Raw genomic sequence first — 25,588 nt, forward strand, 5'->3', positions numbered from 1 at the left:
GCCACGATGACAGCATTCAGATAGTTGTTATAATCACGCGCGCACGCTAATGACGTTGTTGTTGAAATTGGAATAACACAGGCAACAAAAGCCGGATTCGGGCGACTGGTGACAAGAGCCCTCCAAAAGAACAACTCACACTTGGTTTCCACATGTGTACCATTTAAAAAATATTTATTCAGTGTTTGAATAAAAATTACACTGGTGTTCATCACCATTTCACTAATCCAAAAATCAGCAGAGTCAAAAAATGTCTGTCCTTTTTTATACACTGTACTTGATTATTATATTGTAATTAATAAACACGTATTACAAGACTGCTGCATCATCTTTGATGTCTTTAAATACACTTTTCTGGTTATTCAAAATATATTTCACCAGGCAAAAAGATAACTCTTCATTCATTCTTCAATACTCTTTTAAAAACTATAATCATTATTTTACTCCCGGATTTGAAGTAGGTTGGCAAACAACCGATTCAAAAACGCCATGTGCTGAATGACATACATATTATTGTATACACTTTCCAATGGAACACACGTACAATAAAATGGCTATAGAGTGAAAATTGGATACGATTACATTACAGATATAAAAGAGGGTAAAAAGTGAGGACAAGTAACTGAAACAAGAGATTAGGTGCCGACAAACTTGGGCACTGAATTCATAAGTTCGAAACGAAACTGTTAAATCAAGCAACACTGGTCAGTTCATGACAGACCGACCCTTGGAAAAGGGCCGAGGTCACACCCCCCCCCTCTCTCCAAAAACTGTGGTTTGTATAAGCTACATGGTTTCCGTGTCGGGGGGGGGGGACCCAGATGGCCTCTCCTATCCTTTCTGGAGCTTACATGTATCTTTGCAGTGAAATGTGCCTTGAATACACAGACAAAATACCAGAAAAAATAAAGCTGAGCGCCAACCTCAATTAATGTTTTTTTTTCAGCAACAGCTTTGTTTTTTGGCAACACCCCTTGCTTCGGTAAATGTCCTCAGTTTTCAGCTGCAAAACTGATAAAAAATTGACTACTGTCTCTGCTTCTTGACATGAACACTTATTACATTTAGATACATGTATACAAATGCAAATGTGTGGTGCCCCAGAGGAGACACATAACAAGTAAATTAAGACTACAGAGCTTCATCTACCTGGATGTTATGAGGCTTCAAGCTTAAGTTCATATAAAAGTGTGCATGGATTGAAAATAAACAAGATTTCATCCCTTATCAAAAGCAACAACTCAAGTTAAGCCCGTTGGCCATTAGCACTGAAAGGATCCAAATTAACGATGCAAATCCAACCAACCGTTTACAATCATCACTGATCAGCATGCACATTCACGTAAGTTGCCAAATGGAACCAATGGCCATTGGCCACATACAGTGTACTTGTACACTATAATCAGAAAATCGACCACTACGCTGCCAAAGTGCCATGCATGAATATTCATAATACCGTGCCACTGACAGGTTGAAGTACAACTAAACATTTCAGGATTTTCCTGCAACATACAAAAATACAAATTGTAGGCCCTATCTTTTTCACAAGGACAAACATTTAAAGCATCAGCATTGTTGTCTCCATGCAATGACTAAAAATAACCACTTTAGAGTACCGAAGTGACTACGTCACGGGCAGAAGTGTGTGTAAAGGCAATACTGCCAGAGCCAGCGCATGAACCAACACGCGCGTATACTCCATTCACTTATACACTGCACTTTCTGGTTCACAGTGACGTCACACTTCGGTACTCTCAAGTATCCTTCCCCCCAAAACCCCCCTGAATACTAAATGCACAATCGCATGGTACGTCTCCAAATAGGCCCATTTACATGCATATTTAATGCCAAAGCATTTGAATGCTGGCTGGCTAATTCCGTTTTCTTTTTGCATTAAATAGCTGCACCTTTCCACGAATTTAGGAAATCACGCTTTGCAGTGACTCCGTTGATATAACAAAAAATAGCAAAACAAAACAGGACAAACATTAAATCTTCGTGGAAACACAAAACATCTGTAAGTATCCCTAATGCTCTTCCACACACCATACAGCCACTGAAAAATTGTAATTTACTGCATAGTAACTAATTAAGTACCAATCACAGGGCAAGTTGATTCACAAACATTTCTATTTTTTTTCTGCAGAATCTGCACTTCCAAAGAAACACAGATGTTAGCATACCTGAAACTGAAAAGCCAAAGAGAATACGCTCTAGTTCTAACAGACCAATAAATAACAGTCTTGCTCTTCCAGATTTCAATGTCTGCTTGATAAAAGCTTCAGGAAGGTCCCGCTTAGCTTCACTGCAGGGCTTGGCTGCAGGGCTTGGAAGTATAATGCCAGTGTAACAATCCTGAACAACACGAAATATCTGTTTCGGGAGCAGGTGGGAAGCTGCACTGATTCTGTTTCAAACATTGTACATGTATATGTACATGTGCTACATCAGGCAAGAGCGCTCAACAATTTTGTCCAGGTGATGAGTAAACACACATGTACGCCTTGAGTTCCATGAATGAATTACGTGTACACATGTACCTGACATTGACACACACTGGTCTAAGTTGCCATTTTCAAAAGGTATAAAAATCCAAAAGGGTGTTTTTTTTTTCCTGGATAAATCACGTACTTGTTCACAGTTACAAAAAAACCACACACTTAGCGATAGGTGATCAAAACTCTTTGAGTCTCTGACGACATTTAAGTACTTAACATCCAATTCTCTAACTTCTGTTCTGGTACTATTTAAAGCCTTCGTAATTCAGCCTGAAATATCAATTACTGGAAAAAAGATTCTCAGTAATGTCCAAATACAAAAAACAATTTACATGTGTGAGTTGTCTGTACACAGTCAAAAAACCTCAGGATTAGTAAAAACATAATGACATACATTGAGGTATGTTGTTCACTGAAAAATCTAATGGTCACAGGCATAACTGCTAGAATTTAGTCAAGAGTGATAACCTGAAACCTCACACGGGCTCATGAAATACCCCGTTTTGCATGTAAACGCAGAGTACATGTATTTTTAAGTGTAATGAGAGGATGACTTACACAAGTGCCTTGGTAACCTCACCCACGCCCCAGTTTCCAATTCCCATCCAACCTGCCACTGCTTCTATCGGGACGGAAAGTTTGTTCAACTCTCTGTCGTAACAATTCCACCAGAGATGCATACGCATCAGAGGCTGTTCACTTTTCTCCTGAAGTCTTGCTACAAAGATGACAGCAAACACGCTGTGTAAATTCAATGGCATGGGACATCAATTTGTTTGCACCGTAATTTATACACAGTCAAACACCTTGTGAACAGGTTGCTGGGATTTTATAATAACTTCGTTGTAACAGGGACCTTATATCATCAGCACTGGCAAAACAAAGAATACAAAGACTAGGAAACTTAAAATTTTCCTTCCTACAAGCAGAATGTTGTACTAACGTACCAGTGCCCTTATATTGTTGTCTTTTGACTGTACAGGGTTCAAAACTGACCGAGGGGATTTAAAATTTTGCCATTTACCTTTCGCTGGGACCATCTCAGATGTGAATGCTGTCACACAACACCATACCCGGAAAGTACAATTAAGATTAAATGCATCCACGTTTCAACACCACTGTGAGAAGTGAGGATCTATTGGCACCCTAATGAACTTGACTGCTATTTGATTTCACTGTGCAGGTCCCGTTAATGTTGTTGGCACAACAGAATGTTTCTTTTCGGGAAGTGTTTCCTTCAGCTGAATACCTACACAGGGCAACCGAGCATGATAACCACAAATGTCAACTCTTGAACCTAAAGGTATATGGCAGGAAATGAACATCCGCATTATGACACTTGCTATACGCAAACCTGCATGTACACCTGTACACATCCCAAAATGTGCTACATGTCTGGAGCAAGGCTCTGTGGAGTTCCGCTCTTAAAAATTCATTTCCAGTATGCATGTCATTCACCAGATGATTTTCCTCGGAGAAATTAGTCTACATTTAAACTGAGTTCATTACAAATCAGCCTGGTCAAAAAAAAAAAAACCCTACGAAACAAACAAAATCTGAGAGGTTAATAAGACTGGAATAGATAAAAAGGACAGTCTATATCAATCTGCACCTTTTAGGTTTTTGTTACAATTAATATATACAATGTACAAGTCTTCATGTACAAAAACACAGTGATTTCTCTTTAACTGTACAATGAGCTATGGAGATAGATATATATACATGTATATATACACATTATGTACACACATTACTGTGCAACAATTTGTGTCAGAGTTTAATTAAACAAATGTCTGTTCTATCCCTAATAATAGAGGTCTTTTAAGATAATGATCTTGTAACTGCGTGAAGGCATATAATATGCAAAGGTTTCTTCCAAGTACAAATAGTACACACACAAAGCTGACTACAAACAAGCCTTCACAGGTACAACGTGTACGTTGTAAGTTTCTTGACACAAGATATCGGCGGTGTGTGACAGGCACACCTACAAGCCACCACTGCCTATTGTGCAAAGATCCTTTGCTGTCACGACAGTCCATGTATTTGGTACCGTGCCAACTCGCCAAATTTCAACACAGCCTGCAAACTGCCGTGACACTAGATTCTCATACAGGTATGAATTTTGTACATGTATTTGTGCATTCCCTGATGAGGAGTCTGATACCAGCCTGAAACTCAGTCCAATATTCTGAACTTTGATCCAAGTTACACATAATGCACTGTGCCAACAGTGGAGAATGTGGACGGTGTTAGTATGCTCCAGCTTAAAGAGACATTTTGTCACTTAAAGAGACATTTTGTCACTTAAAGAGACATTTTGTCACTTAAAGAGACATTTTGTCACTTAAAGAGACATTTTGTCACAAGGAACATTTATAACCCTGATACATTTCCACTGCTGTACCCAGCAATCAATGAAATCTTCTCACGCGAATTCAAGTGTAACTGTTGAAACAGAAACTACTGCAAGCCTTTATTTCCGCTCTCGACAGCTCTCCCAGTTTGTTTAGGACATTTCCTTCCTCATTTTGAACTTCCTGTGTTATGAAATAGATCGGACCCACACACAGCTATCAATGTACCACTTCCTCTTCTTGGCAAAGGGTCACGGGCAACTCGTGTCAGGAACAGGGCTTCGCCATTCTCTAAACTTTCTTTTCAGTTTAATCTCTGTGCAAAAGTGCATGTTTCCCACGGTTAGTTGATAAAACAACATGACTTCCCTGATTTCGGATTGTGAAGTTGAAGAACAGTGACCAACCTTCCCTTCATCGGTCTCTGGCCTGTCCTCAGCTGTCGACTGTGAAGTTGAATTCGATTTTTCTAGAGGACGTTTCCGGGGTCTGTTCCCAGGAGGAGGCCGAAGATGAGGTGGAGGAAGAGGAGGACAGGGCAGCCGAGGGGACAAGTGATTGGAGGACCGGGTCTGGGCTCATGCAGAGCCGCCGCCCCTCTTTGGAACAACTACAGTCCCCGCCCCGGCAGGGGCTGTCCCGCAGCTGCTGCTCAAACTCCAGCAGCTGGCCCATGAAGTTGAAGTTGGGCGAGATGTTGTTCTTGCGCTTCTTGACGAAGTCGTAGGCGTCGTTGAGCGTCAGGCACAGCTTTTGCATGAGGTAGGCCACTGTGACTGTGACAGAGCGGCTGACCCCGGCCAGGCAGTGCACCAGGATGCCGTGGTTCACCTTCCGTGCTTCATCTGTGGATGAGGTGGGGTGGAAGAAATCAGGGAAGAAGCAAAAAGATGAAATGAAAAGGCATAACTGGACACACAAAGAAAGCTGACATTGAAACTTTAAAATGTCCACAAATGCACAAATATTCCACGATGTTTCTGCACATTCAGACTGACAAAGAACACAATATCCATCCCCCCCCAAACCTTTGGGATGGAACGCCCTCTGGGGAGCCTTCAAATGATATGGGCAAGCAAAACCTTCACTCAATTTGACCTTTCCTTTTTTTTTCTTACACACCATCACATAACAAGTCTGAACAGGTCCTTCAAACTGCTTGTCACAATAAATTCAAGACTCATTGCCACACCTGAAACAGGTTTTCTGAAGACTATAAAATTCTGCTACACAGAATGAAATGACCAGATGCACGTGATACGATGCACAACTTCCAAATTATCCAAGCATTTGAAAACGTCTTTGGTGATCAAATGTAGTAATTAGTAACAAAGCAATGACAGTATTTATTCCCAAGTGACCTCCATGTGGACACTAAGCATGGGACTGATCTCCTTGACTACCTGGCCATGAGAATAAAAGCAGGGAGTACGGCCAGCCTGAAAGGGTAATACGGGCCACCTCTTAACAAGAGAGTCACGTTCTGCAGCTTGGGTAAAAAAAAGAACAAAAGGCAAACTGGGAAAGAAAAAAAAAGCAAAAATAAAAACATCCCTTCCGTCTGCCAGATTCCTGAAATGACTTTTGTGTGGTTTCTCCTTGAAACTTGGATGAATGCCTCAGTGGGGGAATTCCAGTCAACACTAATGGGCGGGTATTCAGAAGCAATACCTGTACAATGGGAACTGTTGGACTTCAGCACCAAAGCTAAAGAGCTCCACAGTACTACCCACGGAATCTAAGCGGAAATCTTTGTAAATATTCATGCACCTCCAGCTACAGTTGGATGCAAAGAAATGCATCTTCATTTATATTAAAAAGCTGACATATTTAACATATGTAAGGTATCTCTTTGTGAAATGTACCGGCACATACATGGATGCCGAAAGGGAAAATAAACGATATGTAACAGGCATCGTTTACAATAAAAATGAAAACCAGATTGCGGCAATCAAAACATCAAACCTCTAAAAGGGGCGGTTAATCTGTAATCTGATTTGGAACTTCTTTCGTTAAAATGTCTCACCCTTCTTTGGGACCCAGTTGTTAGGACAAAGTCTTGTCAATTTAATGATCTGAGTCTGCATAACATTGTTTTGTTTCTGCACACGTGAAGTACCTGCACATCTGATTCTTGCATTTTTTGTTTTTTGGTAAAAACTGATTTTTGGTTTCTTTTGGTTTTGAAATGGAACCATGTTGTTAATCATTGTCAAGTCAATTTATAAAACGGACGGTTTGGGTAAATTCGATATTGAATAAGACCTTCAGTCCACTGTTTGGTGAATTACATAGTAATTATGCATTCCATATGTAACTTATTCAACAGTAGAACACAACTGTTCTTTTCAATCTCAAAATCATTTAAGCTTTTAATCAAATCATGACAATGATGAGAATCACCAACTCAAATCCAAATTGGTTTTGGGAATAAAACTAAGCCAATCGTTCTCTGCTTTTTTCAATCCGGAGGTGATTGCCAAACTTTCTTATTGACATCCTTTGGTCTAGAGCAATTCACCTGCATGTGCACTTATCCAACAGCCAGGGCAGTCTGAATTATTTGGGGGCCCATTCCGGCTTTCCAGCAGTCTCACTACGTCTTAGGCTGATTGGTTGTCAATGACAACAAAATCTCGAGATTTGCTCTTGATTGGGTTTTTAGTTAGCCGTTCAGCAATTATTCCATGCTCGCCCGCCGACAGATATGCCCCTGCTCTGACACCAAAGAAACGTGACGTACAGCCCTACGTCATTAGGAATTCACAAATGAATTGTGTGCATGGTATTACATGTACATGTGTAATCAAATTGACTACCAAGCAAAGAGGACGTAAATGAATCTGTGGCTGGTTGTACATATATATTTCAAACATAAATCATATACCGATATGTAAATTGTATCCCTAACAACATTTCTATGAACGTACACACATGTATGTAATATGATCAGATTTAAAACAAAGTCTACGTGTATGTAAAATATGATCTTCAGTGGATCGTAAACCTTTCCCAGAAATCATATTTTGCCCGGAAATCAAGATGCATTTTCAACATAATTTCACAATTCCCAATTCCCAAATCCAGATGAGTCAGCTACCATACATGCACAGTACATGCTTTTCTGACATGTAAGACCATGGACATGTAAACATCTTGCCCACAGACCTACATGTGCAATGCAAGAAATTTACACATGAACATTAATGAACTGGTGGAGTATGGACACTGTAAGGTCTTCAACTAAAAGCATAGATAGAGAGTAGGGGAGGCACTTGCCGGTAGGGCCAGATTAGCAAAAACTTCTGTGGTCTAAAAAAAATACACATAATCATTATGAACCCTAAAATGCGTAAGCCTACAAATATTTAGAACTTGGGCATCTGTGAATCCTCTCTGAAAATCAGATATTAAGACAGTTTCAAGCTGGCTAATACAACTTGTCATCAACATGAAATGCAAAACTCCGGTGTTTCTTTAACAGCACTGTGAACATGGCGCTGATACCTTGGATAAAGTGGGGCCTACAGGCACAACAACTATTGCCTTGGGCCAGCCAGACCTACAGTAAGCAGTAACCCTGCCTTGGGTGCACATGTACAATGTACAATGTACTTTTGCAGCTGTGACTAGGATTGACTACAAATTGTTTACACCAGTCAGCATCAGCAGAACTGTAATTTGTTTTAATAACCAAGCAGTGCATGCCATCTTGCCATTCTCTGCCAACTATAACCTCACAGCACTGGGAGAAAGTGCTTTCAACCACCATCCGACAGAGGGAAATTGTCAGCAACTCGCGAGGCTCAAGAAAGTGTCTATGTACATGGTACATGTTGAACAAATGTGGTGGGTTCTGCCAAAGCTTAATCTCCAAGGAAGTTTGAAAGAAATTGGTTTAATCCATAACAACTATTCCATAAAAAGGTGTAGTTTGTTTCCAGAAAGATTGAGTCAGGATATGCGAAGGTTTAAGGTAATAAAACTGAACAAACGTACATTTACATACACATAGAAGTGACACCCCATCAGTCAGGTATCCGACTGGCTGCCACTGTAAGAGCCCTATAGATTTCATGTACTGGTAGTCACCAGACCACGACACGCACAGAAAGTGGTCCACTAACCACCATGGGCTAGAATTATTATAATACTATTAGACCATGGTTTATGGGTGCAGCCATGTTTTGCTGCAAGTTTCTAAGCCTTCATCACTTGAGCCAGTAATCCCCGTCTTTTGAAGTGAATTCACATCTCTTGTGTTTGTGTCAAAGGTGTCTGTCAATCTTGAGCCAGGAAAGAATGACTCCCTCACACTTTTTCACCCCAAAAAGCTGCTGATGATGCACAGACAGGAAAACTTTAATCAAGGCCACTTCCTGACCGCATTAGGGCATCACAATAGGAGCGTGCATTGTGAGATACATCCTGCACAACACCCAATTGTCCCAAAGCCCCTTGAAGAGGCAGGTTATGTAACAACCCTCTTAGTTTCTTTAGAAATCTTAACGGGGAGAAGGGGAAGCAGAGCCAATGGCAGGACGCACAAGTGTTTGGCCGTTAGCCCAAGCCCACAGTATCATTGATATTGGCGCTAGACGCAATACCCACCCACTCAACAATACACAAAAGAGGAAAAGCCTGACAAACAGTGTCAACTACGGGAAGTCTCGTTATTGATTGGCCTTGCAGCACATTCTCCTCCTGTTCTCACAGTGCTCCTTGCTCTTTTCCAACGGCTTGCCAGGTATTGATCTTCCTCAACTAATGCATGTGGTTGTGTTGGTGGTGTTGCTGCTGCTCAAGCACATTATCAAAGTAGCATTGGAGGAGGGCCGGAAATGGGAATACAAGAGACAAACATGTTTTGTACACCTTGCGTAAATAGACTGTAAGATCACCAGTGGGTCTAGGGCCTGCCCTATGTGTGTTGTGGTCAGTTGTGATTGTTCAAACGCTGGGGGCCTGTATCTTCTTTCTGCCTGTTCAACTCTAATTGGTGTGGTGTGTGCATCTATATTGTTACATACATGTAATGCATTTCATTTCTTTTGGGGGGGAAGGTACATGCAGGGTTAATGTGTCCCATTCTTGTGGTTCCAAGAAAACCATCAACTGTAGGACACTATAACCTTTTGAAAAATGATAAAATGTCTCCATTGTAAGTGCATTTCGCCCAGTTTTGGACTACATTAACTTGGTCCCTTAAGTCCCATAAAAATAAAGGACTGAATAAAAACATCTAAGATAACGTACGTCCAGGCACATTCATTGATCAATGTCGATCCGCTTGCCACTTGGGTATGTCTTTACAGTAGATAGCCACCCTCAGAAAAATTCTAACAGACAAAACAAAAACAAAACAAAACAAAACAAAAAACAAACCCAAAACACATACACAAAAACACCCAACAGATATTTAACATTTACATTATGGTTTGACGCCGGGGGTTTTTCCCATGAAATCTCTTTCTCCAAGTACTCATCCAACATTGTTGTCTATTATCGGTACATCCCCTTGCCTCCCCCGTAAACTTAATTCATTCGATAGATCCTTACTGTGTACTTTGGTTGTGTTTGCCAAGTGTATTACGTTCACACTTGCCCTTACACCCACACACAAGGCACTCAAGTCCGACCCGAGAAAGATGGCCGCCCGAACCACATACTGACACTACACACGCAGTCTGCATGCATCACCTATGCACTGTGATGCACACCTACTGGACATGTACACATATCTACACAATGTACATGTACATGCTGCTACGTTGGGACTCAACTATACATGTACAAATGTTCATGTACATGAACTCGTACATGTACCATATACGTCAGCATATTTCAACACAACAAGGCCAGGTTCTATCAATCTGTATGCAGATAATAGGACCCCCCCCACACACATACACGTACAGTGCATCATGCATTTTTAAACTTGCCATTTTCTCACTAAGGTGCACGCCACAAACCTCAAAGACTCCACGACTTTTTTACATCAACAAATACGCAGCACGAGGTGCGTGTACATTTACTTCCTGCGCATAACAGGTTTTATGTAAAGTAGAATTCCTTGTGCATAAATTATACAATGTGTACATATTCCCCTTGGAAATTGGGAACATGTAGCTCAGGCATGTACATGTACACGTAGAACACTAGCACATGCTGTACATGTACATCTATACACACTGGACATGTACAATTACACTGTACGTGTATTATGTCCATTGTAAATCATTGTACTGGCTGGTTCATACTGGTATTTTACGCGAAAGCAAAACTAACACTTGCAGCAAAATACAAATATTTACAGTGAAATTCTCTTGGGTTGAAATGTATTCAACTTTCTACATTATGCTGCAAATCTGTAGCATGAATATTTGATTTGACGTCAATATTTCGCTTTCATGCCATGTATATGTACATGTATCTCTGTAGACCCCCCCTTTGTGGGAATGCTCTTGTAGTGTTTTGAATGCACACAAAAATCTGTAAACATGTTTGTTTGTAACAAACGGTAGGCTAATGGGCTAACCAATCCCACTTCAAGAACTTCTATGGCTCTCTGTCAATGTCAGTACTTCTTTCATCAAATGGTGAATGCCTACAAAGTTGGGTTATAATCCTGACCAAACGGCAAGAAATATGCTGCCTTCAAAACTGTCCAATTAGAAAGTCTGGTTTATTAGTAAGTTGCCGGCTGGAAGCCTGACTTGGCTTAAACTTTCCAAATCATCTATTCCACAATTTACTTGCTTGAATGAATCAGGCTAAATACAAGCTTCCCTTTGGTAAGGATTTGGAACAGTTCATTAACATGCAGGTGGCACTGTTACCCTAAATATACATGTAATTTGATTCTACAAACCTCAGGAAGCTTGAAACCATTTCACCTTATATGCAAACACCAACTGAAGTTTGACTCAGCAGGGGGTTGTCTACATACCACTTCCTGTAGCTAACCCTTCTACTAACCCTTCTGCTAACCCTTCTGCTAACCCTTGTGTTATCCCCTCTGCTAACCCTTGTGCTAACCCTTGTGTTATCCCCTCTGCTAACCCTTGTGTTATCCCCTCTGCTAACCCTTCTGTTATCCCTTCTGCTAACCCTTCTGTTATCCCCTCTGCTAACCCTTCTGCTAACCCTTCCGTTATCCCTTCTGCTCACCTTCTGCTACAAAACAATCTAAAAAATGAACCTTAAATACATGTAAATGTAGCCTCTGAAAGTGTATAAAAAAACATGTTCTGTAAATTTAACACATCCATTGAACTTCACATGGGTACCGTATACCAGTACATGTAAGTATCGCTGTTCAAATCCGAGCTTAAAAATCACAAGAAGACAGGTTATAACATTTTCCTTTAAAGTATTCAAACAATGTATTTCCTACACACTGTGCCATGGACGCATGTACATGTATCACACATTATGCACAATAAACTGGTTGTGTGGTGAGAGTTTGTTTGAAAAGGCCCCATTTTGCAATGAATGACAATGAAGATTCTTCCGATTGGTTTTTATTGACAGCACATTCCTCTTCTGACTGCATATCTTGTCAGCATTTCTTCTCGGCTGGTTGGATTTATTTAATTTCCTGTCGCGAACAGCCGAGGCCGATGGTTTAATTTGCTGATGGATCGCACTCTGACGTAAGCATCCCCTTCTTTTGCCCACTGCGCAGCTTCTAAATATGTGGGGGGGGGGAGGATATCCCTGTTGGCACATCAAGCAGCGGTTTGAGCATGATGGCTGTGGAGCAGGCTGTTTGTTTGACTGATTCATAGGTTTAGCTCTCAACCACTCATAATCATACAATATGCATGTGCATGCTGACATTCACATGCACTTCTGACGATTGTGAAAGTATGATACCCACTTCCCAGTGTGCACACTACACAAAGCCTGGACTTTGGAGTTCAACTTTCAGCTCTTCACATTCTCTGCTTCTCAAAGGGTAAAGCCTTTCTTGATGTGGTCCATCTTCTGCCAAGATGGAGAAACACTCCAAGTGAACGTTCTAACCGTTCTTTTTCTCTCTTTAGTTTGTGTTAATCGTGTGTGTGTTTTCTGTGACAAAACACAGGATTATGATCATGTGTTGCCTCGTGATTTAAAAAAAAAAAATTGGAAACACCGTTCATTTGGGTCTGCATACACGCGTATAAAACTGTATGAAATATCAACGATCATTGCACCAAGCTCCACTTTCACAATGTTGCAGAAATTCCCTTCAAACATCAAGTTACTGAGAACACAGGATACATGTGTCTAAGTCTCTGATGGGGTTACTATTCTTGTCAATTAGAAGCCACCAAATTAAAAAAAAAAATCTTTTGAAATTTGTCCCCCTCTGGCTTCAAAAAATGTGTCAGGTCAGACATATGAAATGGATGACTGTAATCAGCAACAAGGACATGGCGGATATCCTTGTCGGCGGATCCCTTCCCACCACACAATGAATGGCTCCTAATCTGACAGGATATGACTGCAAAACACGCTAGATGATTTACGGTGCTTGTGGGGAGACGCATCATAGAAAAAAAAAATCATTATTGTGGGTATTGTTCAGGTAAATAATACACATCAAGAATGGAGAAAAATGGCACCAAACATTTGTGCGCACATCAAACAGTGGTAAAACCACTTTATAACATTCATGTACATAACGGATTAACGCATTGCTGCAAAGATTAAATTGTAATCCAACTGACGATGAACTTCATGCAAGGTACAGGAAAACATGTCCATCCATAATACATATTGATATTTCATGAATACTAAAGACGTTTAGGAGAAATTGTATTTATAAAACCAGTCCCAAAGGCCAAGTAGAAACAACCTCCTCAACTTTTTAAATAACGCAGTTTAAATTACCTAAAAGCTTTAAAGCCGTAGGGAAAAGGCTTCAAATATTATGCCATCTACATGTACTGTACATGTACATAGGGTTTGAGGGTACATGTACATGTAGATTGCCCACCCAGAAACCAGAATACAATGAATTTATCATCCGAAAATCAACATGAGAGAAATAAGAGGCAATTTCTGTCCACAACCAACTGGGCTTATTTCGGAAACATGCCAGGCCAAATTTTGTGTTTGTAACTTGTGTGACATTTGAGAGTGCACTTATGTTCACGTGCAGTGGCAACCGACTCTTCATAGGCCACGGAAGATAACGTGGCCAGTATAGGAATACTCAGACCAGAATCTTTGGCTGAATCATGGGCTTCCTTACACTGGTACGTGTGTACATTCAAAGCTTCCAGAAAAAAGACAGCAACCCACGTGCGCGCCTGTTTGCCCAGTCTACAATTTTAAATGTGTTGAACAAAAAAAAAGATAAACATGTATAAGATTCTTCTCATGAAAGTGAGTGGATTCAATTCCTATGAAAGAAACTATAATTTACTTGTCAATGAATAAGGACGATGGCATAGAACCTGTCCGTGTTGCTGCTGTGGCAGTCCCAAAAACAAATCTGGTAGTGGTCCAGAAGCACAGCACCCTACACCAGCAGCTGCACACAAGCAGTCGGCGAGGCTTATGCATCCCTTTTCTAAATTTGAAGTGCTTTTGCAGACACTGGATATTTGTCGAGGAAGTCCTCCAAAAATCCTTGGCATATTACGTATCTGTGACAACCAGGAACCGGGAAGGTTTAAAATCTACCCGTAATGCGCTGTCCGGAAACAATCCAATCGATTCTACGCGTTATTGCATGGGAGCCTTGAGACAAAGTCTCAGTGTACGACAAACCTGTCCGAACTGCACAAGACCAGGGTATGTTTTATTTTATGGCAAAAACACAACAAATCATGGACTTAAATTTGATGGATGGAACAACCAACATATTGGACAAGAACCACGCAAGAACACTGCATTTTGAGCATACCTTTGTAACAAAACTCCCATGTGAAGATGCACACAGTGAACAGCTGCATCTCCCAATGTATGACATTTTAGGGTCACCGGCATATCACGCGTGCCTCTGAAATCAGTAAAAGAGGGACTCGCGGGAGCCCACCTTTTGGACATTTTTCAATTCATAAATGGTGAGGCTGTTCCATTTTTTCACGTTAATTTTGGAAGATGATCTTGTCACCTCTTGTTTAAAAGTTATAATTGGGGAAAGAAGGTTTCCTTTTCCCTACCTCTTTAAGGTAAAAATAACTTATCAGCCAATTTACGCATGAGTAGCTCATACTGTGAGGTGTACATACAGGTACATACGGTACATGTACATGTAATGTACAGGTACGGGCAGATCAAATTAAAGAATCGTAAACACATCTTAAATCACAGAGGTGAAGACTAAATGTGATGGTACCACATTGACTTTTTGAAATGAGGAAACATACATGTGTTTTTCCAGAAAATTCGATTTTTATAATTTGGAAATTCTGAGTCAGCTTCACCCTGCCACACAAACACCATCAGCACAGACCGACACACAAAACGTACCCATGGGCCCACTCTTTCCATACATTTTCCACTGAATGAGGATACCACTGTCAAATGACGAAAAAGCTGATTTCCTGTCTTTTCACGGAAAAAAACCCACAAAAAACAGAAACAGATGAGCTGCCAGCAGCCAAGACAAAACAAACAATAGGAAACTCAAATGGAAGCAGTTGGGAAGGGGAGCGTGGGTGTTGTCAAACACAGGACAACAAAGAGAATTTTTCTGCATGAGTGCTTGTGCGTGACAATGCCTCCAACGTTTTCTGTGTTTTATCAAAATGATGAATGTTCCCAAGCTGAAATGTACATGGTTATTTTGCATTCCATTGAATGCCTTTTCACTATTACTTAAATGTATGGGCATTACACTTTTGGGCACTTCCAACTTTATCCATTTTGCACAGGATGATTGAGTAGATCGGGTAAGAGAAAACCATTTCATTTCCCAGACCAGTTGAAGGCAATTCGTGTACTTCTGCATTCAGATCCATTGCTTTTAATCTTCTGTGCATAATTTGAAAAGTTCCTGTTTGTTATGGTTTTTTTTTGGGGGGGGGGAGTTCCCAGCTCCCAGAATACATCTTGAAGAGAAAACCACCCAAAGCTTATTGATTTCAGGTGTATAAGGACATAGTTTTGGTGTTGGCAAAACTGTGAAAAAAAAGTTAGAAAACTTGTGTGGTCATGCTTGAAATGCATAAAAGGTTGAGGATAATGCACTACATGCTGACAAAATCAGTAGGTCATTTATGAATGATGCACTGTTGGATCTGGGGCTTCTGGATAGTTATCCATTCCTGCCTCCGAAAACTCAATATTTGAGGTACATCAAGCAAAAAACAGCTCCCCCCCCAAAAAAAATCTGTGTTTGAGGCTACATGGACCAAGGACAACTGCCTGGGGTGAAAAGTTTTACAAATGTAGATATGCAGGGCTCAATACTGAACAAACTTCAGCCAAAGGTCCAAATAATTCCTGTAAATGCACTGCAAACATAAAACTGGGGCTTGAAGGGATCTGGCCAAGTCCAACCTGAGCTGGGAACTCCCCCCCCCAAAAAAAACATGACAAACAGGAACTTTTCAAATTATGCACAGAAGATTAAAAGCAATGGATCTGAATGCAGAAGTACACGAATTGCCTTCAACTGGTCTGGGAAATGACTGGAGCAATAACAAACTGTACGTCATAATTATAAGTTAGAAACCAAATTTAATTGTGCTGTATGTTTTCATTGTCCTACATGTACATGTGTATGTTTGGGGAGTTTGAACAAGCTCTAAGTAGAAAATGATTTACGGCTTAATTAAGTTTGAGTTGTATTGATACCAGCTTAATTATTGTTTAAAATGCCTCATTCAATTGATTGAATGATAAAAATATACAAGTTCCCTTTTTTCCTCTTGGAAATAATAATCTTTAAGTTTTCTCATTGTATTCAATTGTACATGTATATAATGGGGCCTGGCCTTGAACATGCAGTACAGTAGCTTTCTGCCAGCCTCCACTGTTCACCATGTGCATTAACCAATGTAATTTTATGTCACAAGATAAATGGATGAATGGAAATAAACCAAACTAAACTAAACTAAGCTATTGAGTCCAAACTATTTCCATGACTGGCACACTGTATGTGCTGTTGGCAATAGCTATCACACAAGAACTAAGTTCAAAAAGGCCCTGCACGAGTACAATTGAAGTCTTTGAGGGGAGTGCTCCCCCTGCAACCCACAACCCCCCCAAAAAAACCCTTCTTTGTCAGCTGAGTTTTGCATGTAATTTATGCAGTGGCCATCAACATGCTCCTCCACAAACTCTAGTGATTATGCCTTTAATGAAAAGCAGCAGTCTGGTATTTCCATCATCTCTGAGAGTAAGACACAGGTGTACATGTACATTGTACATGTACATGTACATACACATGTATATGTGTATATATAGCTGGTCTGACACCCAAAATAACCCTGAGGGAGATTTCTGTTGATGTGATTTCCACATGTCTCTTGAAGTTAACTTGAAACCTGAGACATGAGACAGGAAGGCATCTGACTGACTGTACAGCACATTGTAGGCACAAAAGTGAAAGTTGCATATAGTTACACCTGGTCTGAACTTTGACCCAAACTAAATGAGTTCCATCCCACCAGATGTACGATGTGCACTTTTGGTACTTCCTGCATGAAAATATGAGATGACTGCATGCATGCATGCGCGAGACCGTGGAAGTTGAACTCACCCACTTCTCTGAAACTATAGTATCAACAATTAATTAATGGCAATTATGAGCCAGGTTGCGACATACCAGCAAACCTCATTAAAGGAAAAACCATGAGCCTGTGCAAAATAAACAATAACATGAACTAATCTGAGAGAACAGACACAAAATCAGCAACTCAGACAAAAGAGAAACAAAGTAAATCCAGGTTCTCACCAATAAACTCTATCGCCTCGGGAAAGAACTTGGCAAGATTCTGACTCCAGTGGTCCGGCACGGGAATCTGCATGTATTTAAGGCCATTGCTCTCAAAACAGTTTGGGATGTTGGGCGTGACATTGAGGATGCACTTGATGCCCAGCTTGTGCAGCAGCTCCAAGTTCTCCGAGTCCTGTTTGGAGCCCAGGAAGAGGTACGGGAGGATCTCCACCGGGTACCGGTTGTCCAGGGGCGTCTCCGAGTCCGTCTCGTGGCAGGCGTCAATCTTGAGGTTGTCAAAGCCCAGGTCTGTGATGGAGCCAGAGTCCGAGTCGCTGTTGTCATCCTGTTGCGTCACGCACAAGGGAGGGTACTGCTCCTTGAAACAGTTAAAGCCACCTGGAGTGCGGAGCAAAAGGACTCAGAAAATGAATTTCAAAACTTGGAGGCAGTTGAGTTTGGCCCTAAATTTTGGTCTGATGTTGCAGGAGCAAAAAGCAACAAGAGAACTAAGTATAATTCTACAACCTGGGAAAAAAAATGGCTCTCAATAATCTGATGACACAAAAAGGCCAGCAATTGCTGAACCTCAAGCTAGACTCTACTCATTGTACGCCTACACCACGTATATCTGAAACAATTTGAGCAGAGGAGTAAATTTTCATAAAATTGTAAATTTACATACGTGTTCATGAAAAAAACATGATGAAATCTTTGTATCGGAATTCACCGACACCCGAGGAAAAAAAAATCAGGTATCAGAGATACCCAATTCCAAAGTCCGCAAGGGCAAAGATTGTATTTGCATAGTTTGATCAGAGAGTTCCGGCCATTAATTGTATCAGGGCCTCTTCAATTCATGCCTCCACATGTAGTCCATTTGAAGTGGGTTTGTGTTTACCCGCAGCTTAGCCTAAGTGTCATGCAGAATCAGATAAAAAGTCTTCTTTTGCATGTACAAAATGAGTTCATCACTCTACCACATTTTCAAAATTCTCATTTTTTTTATGGCAATAGAGGAGCAAATTGTATGAGATTTCCTTCGTAAAAAATGCATTGAAAAGTCTGTGATGCACGTGCTAGCCACATTAAACATATATGTTCTGACATACATGAACAGGGATTGGGACCACTCCTAAAAGTGTGTGACGTCGAAAGTTCCGCGATACCAATATTTTACATGAACTTGGAAGCATGGAGTGAAAAGGATAAGTGAAAAATACTAACACAGAGGGCAGAAAGAATCATTGAATAATGGGGCTTTCCTTCATAAGTTACTGGCAGGGGAAATCCTTTCAATGGAAATTTCCAGGATACCAAGGACAGAATTTGAAATAATTTCACGGTACACTGAATTCAGTGCAATAGTTTCCTGCCCAAACCTCCACCACCAATGCAGCTATTTTTAGCACATGTACATGTACATGTATGTACGTATCGGTACATGTAAATATGCACCTCACATACAAAGAGGTACAAAAACTGTGCATATATACATGTGTTGTTGTGCACACTCTCACATTGAACACACTAAAGTGCATTACATGTATCTCGGTCACATATGAATCTTTCTATGTGTACAGTAAATGTACTTTTCAACCTCTAATGACACACAGCATTCCTGACATCCTAAGAAAATAAACACACTGGATGTCACTGATCAGGACATCTCCATCATGAAAAATTCCCCCGCAGCACTGCTGTTCAAATTCTTTTTAGCTGAGAAACAATTTTTTCCCCCTTAATCTCAAGGTTGGTCCTACTCCTGTTATCAGTGACTGAAGGTTCATATCTGTGCGTGGGCTCAATAATGTAATCTTGATCTACAGAAACAACAGCACCTATCACTGACTAACAAATTAAATTTCAACTATTTAGTCATTCATGTAATCAACTACGGACAGTCACAGTTTCATCCTTTCGGTTTGAAAAATGAAAGCATGAATGTGTGTATATTTTAGTACACTAAAATTAAGTACAAAAAGTTCAAGTTGACCTCAAGTTGATGGATGTACATGTCAAGGACCATGAATGCTGTGGTTTCCGTTTCCAATCGATTCAGGTGCATGGCTAGATGTGAGTGGCAAATTTATGTTAAAATGTCCACAGGTGAAGAATGAGAACAAACCAGCTTCCCCACTTGTTGCAGAGTCTACACTTGAGACTGCTCCATGATTACACGTCATCTTCAAATTTATGGGGCTAGGGTTAAATTTCAGCGTTTCCAATTCCAACCATTTCTTATTTCAAGCTTCCATTTTACATTTATTCCTGGAGTGTCATGTTTGGGAGTGTCATGTTTGACAGTGTCAAGCATGACTCAGTCCTGCCCATTCTACTAATCACTGGTGAAGCTTTGCAGATAATGTTGAACCATTGAACAAATCACCTCCCCCCCCCACATGTGCTCTCCAAACAAACCCAGCTTTATCATCCCAATTATCTTCTTACCACAATGTTGGAGGCCCTGTCTGAGCCTAAATTCAAACTGTGTTATGTCTGGTGGGGTTAATCCTGTTTGGACTGTCACCCCCTGCTGAGATGGGACAGGAAATCCAGAGTGCCATGTGGTCCCCTGTCATTGGTTTCAAGTTTAAAGGGACATTTTCTAAGAAAAACACAAGTGAAATGTGTAGCTACAAAGTTTGATGCTTTACAAAATAAGACACCTGTTTATATTAATTTAAATTAATCGCGTGTGTAATCTTTGAGACGAGAAACAGCAGTCAGCCAAGGGCCCCAACCCCCAAAGATTACACTTAATTTAAGTACCACAGCGGAAAATACCACTCTATAAAGCTGTGCTTAGAACAGGGAACTAAAGAGAAAAGAAATACAGAGCGGTTGAACCCTACTGCCGTTTTTTTCTACCTGTACATGTACATTATAGAAGCCAGAGGTACACAGGTGGTAACTTATACATTGTATTAAATCGGGCATCAAAGAGGATGTGGATTATTTTTTTAAAAGTCTACATTGTACAGATCCTGGCAAGTGTGTATCACTTTATAAACCTCAAAAACAGGATGTCGGTTCTGTATTCAGTGTGGTGCCTCACCTACCATAAATTATACTGAACATACATGTACATGCAATTACTAAGTACTGCACTGAGAGTTGACTATAAAGGGCTTGAAATTGAAACTGTGTGTTCATTCCAAACGTAAAACCCACGGTTTGAAGGCTAAATGAAGATAAAATAACCTGCCCAGAGCTTACCAAACGTTACTTTGAACATACATGAACATGTATGCTACATACAGTAGGCTACATGTGTAATTCTCTCTGACTTTCGCACAACAACAAATCGACTTGCAGAAAATGTCATGGGTCGGCTATCAGTGTGAAACGACAGCGTGGAAAATTAAGTTGAGCAAACTGCCCAGAGTTTAAAGATGCATTTTCTTCGCTTCTTTGCATTTAAGCTGAGGCGTTTAGGTTTATTTTCTATCACTGTACACTGTAAGTGTATGTGATTGTGGACAGTGTGGCGAGCCGGAAAGTTAAATTATTCAAAACTGTGGTCTACTGTTATGTACTCTTTTTCTTCTAAGATGCGGCAATGCACCTGCTGCATGGGTCAGAGATGTTTTTAGAAATTTCATTCAAGGCGAGAACATAACAGCGCTCTGATAGGTTCATGGACTGGTGATACAGAAAAAGACCCATGATTCATTAAAAAAAAACTATGTAGAACAAAGCGGAACCACAGATGGTTGAATTTAACATCAATGATACAATTTAGCCACTATATTCAGTGGTTTACATGTAACTTCAAGTTGTTTACTGTGTAAGGGGTGGCATGGAATCAAGCATTACCGACATCCACGAGCTGCCAAGACCAGCTGTAATTACTCCCTCCACATGTTTTTGTTATTTCGCATTCACAGTTTACCAATCAAGTGGGGTGAAACCCTCATATGGGAGAACTCAGTAAATAAACCACAGGACCCAATCTGTTCTAGGTCAATGGCTCTGACTGAGGGGGGGGGTTAGAATAGGAAAACCAGAGGGCCCAAACTACCTCTTTAAGGATCAAGCAGGGCCCTACAGTATCTCCATGGGGAGGCCAAGACTCTTCCCTGCTTGGAAAGGAATTTATGAGCCAGAGTCACATTACAGCCGGGCAGGAAATGGATGACAGCTGATTCTCCATTTGACAAGCTCCGCCACTTGATTTGTGTTGTGGCCGCATTCCCACCATACACATCCACTGTGGCAGCTCTCTCGATTTCTCAATCAACTTGGGTTTTTTTTTCTCTCTCTGAATGGAGGGATCTACATGTACATGTAATTATATATATTCAGGGGGGATCACACATCTTCCTCTGCGTACACAATTCTTGGAATACAGTCGCAATACTGAATCTTTTACATGGTTATAATTAAAAACCATACATGTACATGTAGAACAAACGATGCTGAACTGCTATGCTGAACCGTCAACTGCCATTCCTTGTTACACTTTGGATGGGTCTATTGAGCTAGGTTGTGGGCTCACATGATCATGTATACATACATGTCCATCCACAACAAAGAACTAGAAAGATGGCAGCATCTATGTACATGTGTAAATTGACTAAAATTATTCAAGAAGCCAGATTCAAGTCTTCAACATGGGCAGCCGTTCAGTGGCACGATGTTGAATATTCCACCATGTCAACTATCCTGGCTACCACTTGCACTTGGACAATGTAAATGATGAAGCTGTCACACAAACAAATCTTCCTGACATTAGCATGACCAATCGTAATGCACCAAGTTTTAAATAAGCAGATCGATAGGTGGCACTTTTCCTCTTCCATTCTGCTTGTGCTTTAGCTTAGGCAGCATCATGGTAACACCAGCAGAACTTTACTACTTCATGTAATCATAAATGAATGACATGAATTGATTATCACACATTTCCAAAAAAAAAAAAAAGACAAGGAAAAGAAAAATGATGGCTGAAAACTTCAACTGCCTGAAGGCCAGAAAATATTACATTCTTTTTCTAGTTTTCAGGCAGGCATGTCAGGGGCGATCATGTCGAAAGAAAAACAAATTCATGAAAAAATCTGTGCAAATAGGTCCATACAACAACACCATGACATTATTTTCCTCTGCAGTGGTAGGCCTACATGGTTTATCTCTGTATCACTCGGACATGTATGATGTAGATCAGAACACAATAACATGTACATGTATAAAACTTTCCAAATCGACATTTTTACCCTCTTATTTCATTTTTTTCCCAGTTTGCTAGTCCAAGTAACTTGGACTCTACAAATCGCCTTTTTTTTACAAATTCGATCCTACAATTTACAAATTGTCTTTTTTAACAAATATTTTAAAAAGGCAATTTGTAGGGTCGAAGTTACTCGGACTACCAGTTTGCGGGATCACTGACATGTCTGATGTTGGCAGGTTGGGTTGAATATGTTGAATGAATCAGTACATGACTGATTCAACATTTTACCAGTTTTAGACATATTAGACAGAGAGTGTTTCTGATAATGCTGAATAATGTTAGATCTTTTCATGTCTAACGTCAGAACGTCAGTCAGAAACCTTTACAAACATGACAATAATTGTTATCCCCAACTACATGGAAGAACCTATGAAAAAAAATGACGGAAATGTTATTATATTAGCAGATTAGGCTGATACATCACCTTTCAGATATGTAGCACGACACCCTTCTTCTTGGAGTTTTTTGAGCAACAAAACGAAGGGGGAGTCCGAGTTGGCGTTCACGTCCGTCGAGCCGTCGTCGTAGAGAACTACAGGCACCGATCGCGACTTCCGGACGAACATCTCCTTACCCTCGTCGCCGTGGATGAGACACTTGAACGCCACCTTGCCGCGTTTCAGACGCCGCAGTAAAATGCCGGGCACGGAGAGGTTCCAGGCGCCTTCGATGTGCGACCGGGTGTAGGTCGAGTTTGGACGGTAGTCCAGCAGCATCACTTCGCCGCCGTCGAGGAGTTGCTTTCCGAGGCATTCCGGACTCGTAGCTAGTGCCATCATGTCTCGAAAGAAGACGTCAGACTGCTCAGGCATACTGGGACGAAGAATTACGTGTGGTGGTCAACGTGGCGCGGGCTTGGCACAGGTGTAGCAGAAAAGAGCAAGGACGAAAACAACCTTGGCTAACTCGTTGCGCATGTGGCCATGGAGTAGGCTACACAATAATGAAGCAGTGTAATGCCGACAACACGTCAAGATGTCAGCGTGTTAAAACGGTACTACTCGTAGAGACCCGTACGATACCCATTCACAGCACAGCGACCTCGTTTGTATGCGCTATGGGAGGTGTGCACGAACACCCCGCGATGAAGAACGCTGGAATTCAAACTTCCATAAATCACTGTGGAACGGATCCGTATGCGTTTGTTGTCAAGGTCTACACACCACGGTCCTTTTCAGATACAACAAACGCTGAAATGGGAGAGAAATGCGCGGAGAAGGGCATAATCTTCAGCCTGCTAGATAATTTCACCAACCGCAGCGAGCGCACATTCTTCTCGGTCCATATATACAGCCGTCAGCTGCAGCGAGTGCACACATGTACATGTATATTCTACCCATGCAGGACAACTTGAACGGCGCACTTTTGAAGGGGAAATCTTCAGTAAACTCGATCAGGATTGATTGACAGGTAATTCGATAAGGATCGGAAGTAGCAAACGACCCTTTCATCAGTTAGCCAATCGCAAACGAGTATTATGCGAGGCGCAATGGTTGCCTGGGCTACCTTTTACACTCATTGGACAACGACCAGAATATATTATGTAGAAGATTCTATTTGTTGTAAAGGGGGAGTGCTATGTCTTTCAGTGGGAAGAATGTTTGGCACTGAGATGCGGAATCAGCAGACTTCTGAAGTTTAATTTGCAGTAAGTGAACAAAGCGCATAACCCCAATAAAGTTAAACAGCTGACAGTATTTGACGGCTATTTTTCGGTTTAAAGTAAAGCTAATTAAAACATTGAGAGATGACTTTAAGTGATCAGGCATCGTTTGCAGTGCACTACGTCGAAATAAGTGCTCAGATTTCTGTTCAGCAGTCAAAACTTAAACGGTTCAACTCTTGGTCGGCAAGTTTATATGAAAGCATAAATTAAGTTTCAAAATGGAATTGCACTGTGTGTTTGAACCTTTGAAGAGAATCCAATACTTAATCACGTGGGGTGCTTCTTCCATCCAGAAAAGATTCAAAAAGTTAAAGCGAAAGAACAAGGTAAAAATACTTCGAGAAGAGGAGAGCTGAGTTCAAACCGAAATTCACCGCAAAAGAACCGAACATCGAATATTTCACACAAATGAAAACTGAACCATAGCACAATATCAATCTACGGGATAGGGCATCCTTATTTACAGCTCCATGGGACTGGTGTTACGCCATGGATGAAAAATACTCGCAAGTTGTTCAGATAAATGTTCAGAATTGATATAAAACAAAATGCAGGCACATACCGGCATAGTGAATTACGCGATGGATTCACATCGAGTTTAATAACATGAAAGCTGCACGTACGGTATTGCACAATCGCATTGCCCCGTGATGTGAGATGGAACGGTCCAGAATGCGCGCCAAGGTCATGCCCAATGACACGCCCAGAATGCAAATAAATAAAAAAAATAAGTTGCCTCAGGGATTTCTTTCCCCTCTGATCCACAAACTGCAGGCGTTGCATGCGCAGCGTGTAATCCAGTGCGACATAGGGAGTATAGAGGTCAATTTTTGCTGGCCTGCTATTGTTGTGGGTTTTATTAATCCGTCACTGAGACATGAATACCGTAAGTTTTTGGACGAGTGGCCCATGGTACACGTATGATTCAACTAGTATTTATTTAGGGGGGAATAA

General features: G+C 40.9%; 1 protein-coding gene across 1 annotated transcript; it reads right to left on the bottom strand.

Moving 5' to 3' along the window:
• Window positions 1–157: 157 nt before the first annotated feature.
• LOC110986937 (dual specificity protein phosphatase 6-like) lies at window positions 158–24,355 on the bottom strand. The gene is made up of 3 exons (XM_022249281.2): window positions 23,393–24,355; window positions 17,757–18,137; window positions 158–5,700 (listed from the first exon to the last, which is right to left on the bottom strand). The coding sequence occupies exons 1-3, from the start codon at window positions 23,778–23,780 to the stop codon at window positions 5,291–5,293; spliced, it is 1,179 nt and encodes a 392-aa protein (XP_022104973.1). The 5' UTR covers window positions 23,781–24,355; the 3' UTR covers window positions 158–5,290.
• Window positions 24,356–25,588: the final 1,233 nt, after the last annotated feature.

Source organism: Acanthaster planci, linkage group LG04, assembly GCF_054643075.1.
Source record: "Acanthaster planci isolate LZ-2023a linkage group LG04, COTS_SCS, whole genome shotgun sequence".
Taxonomy (NCBI): domain Eukaryota; kingdom Metazoa; phylum Echinodermata; class Asteroidea; order Valvatida; family Acanthasteridae; genus Acanthaster; species Acanthaster planci.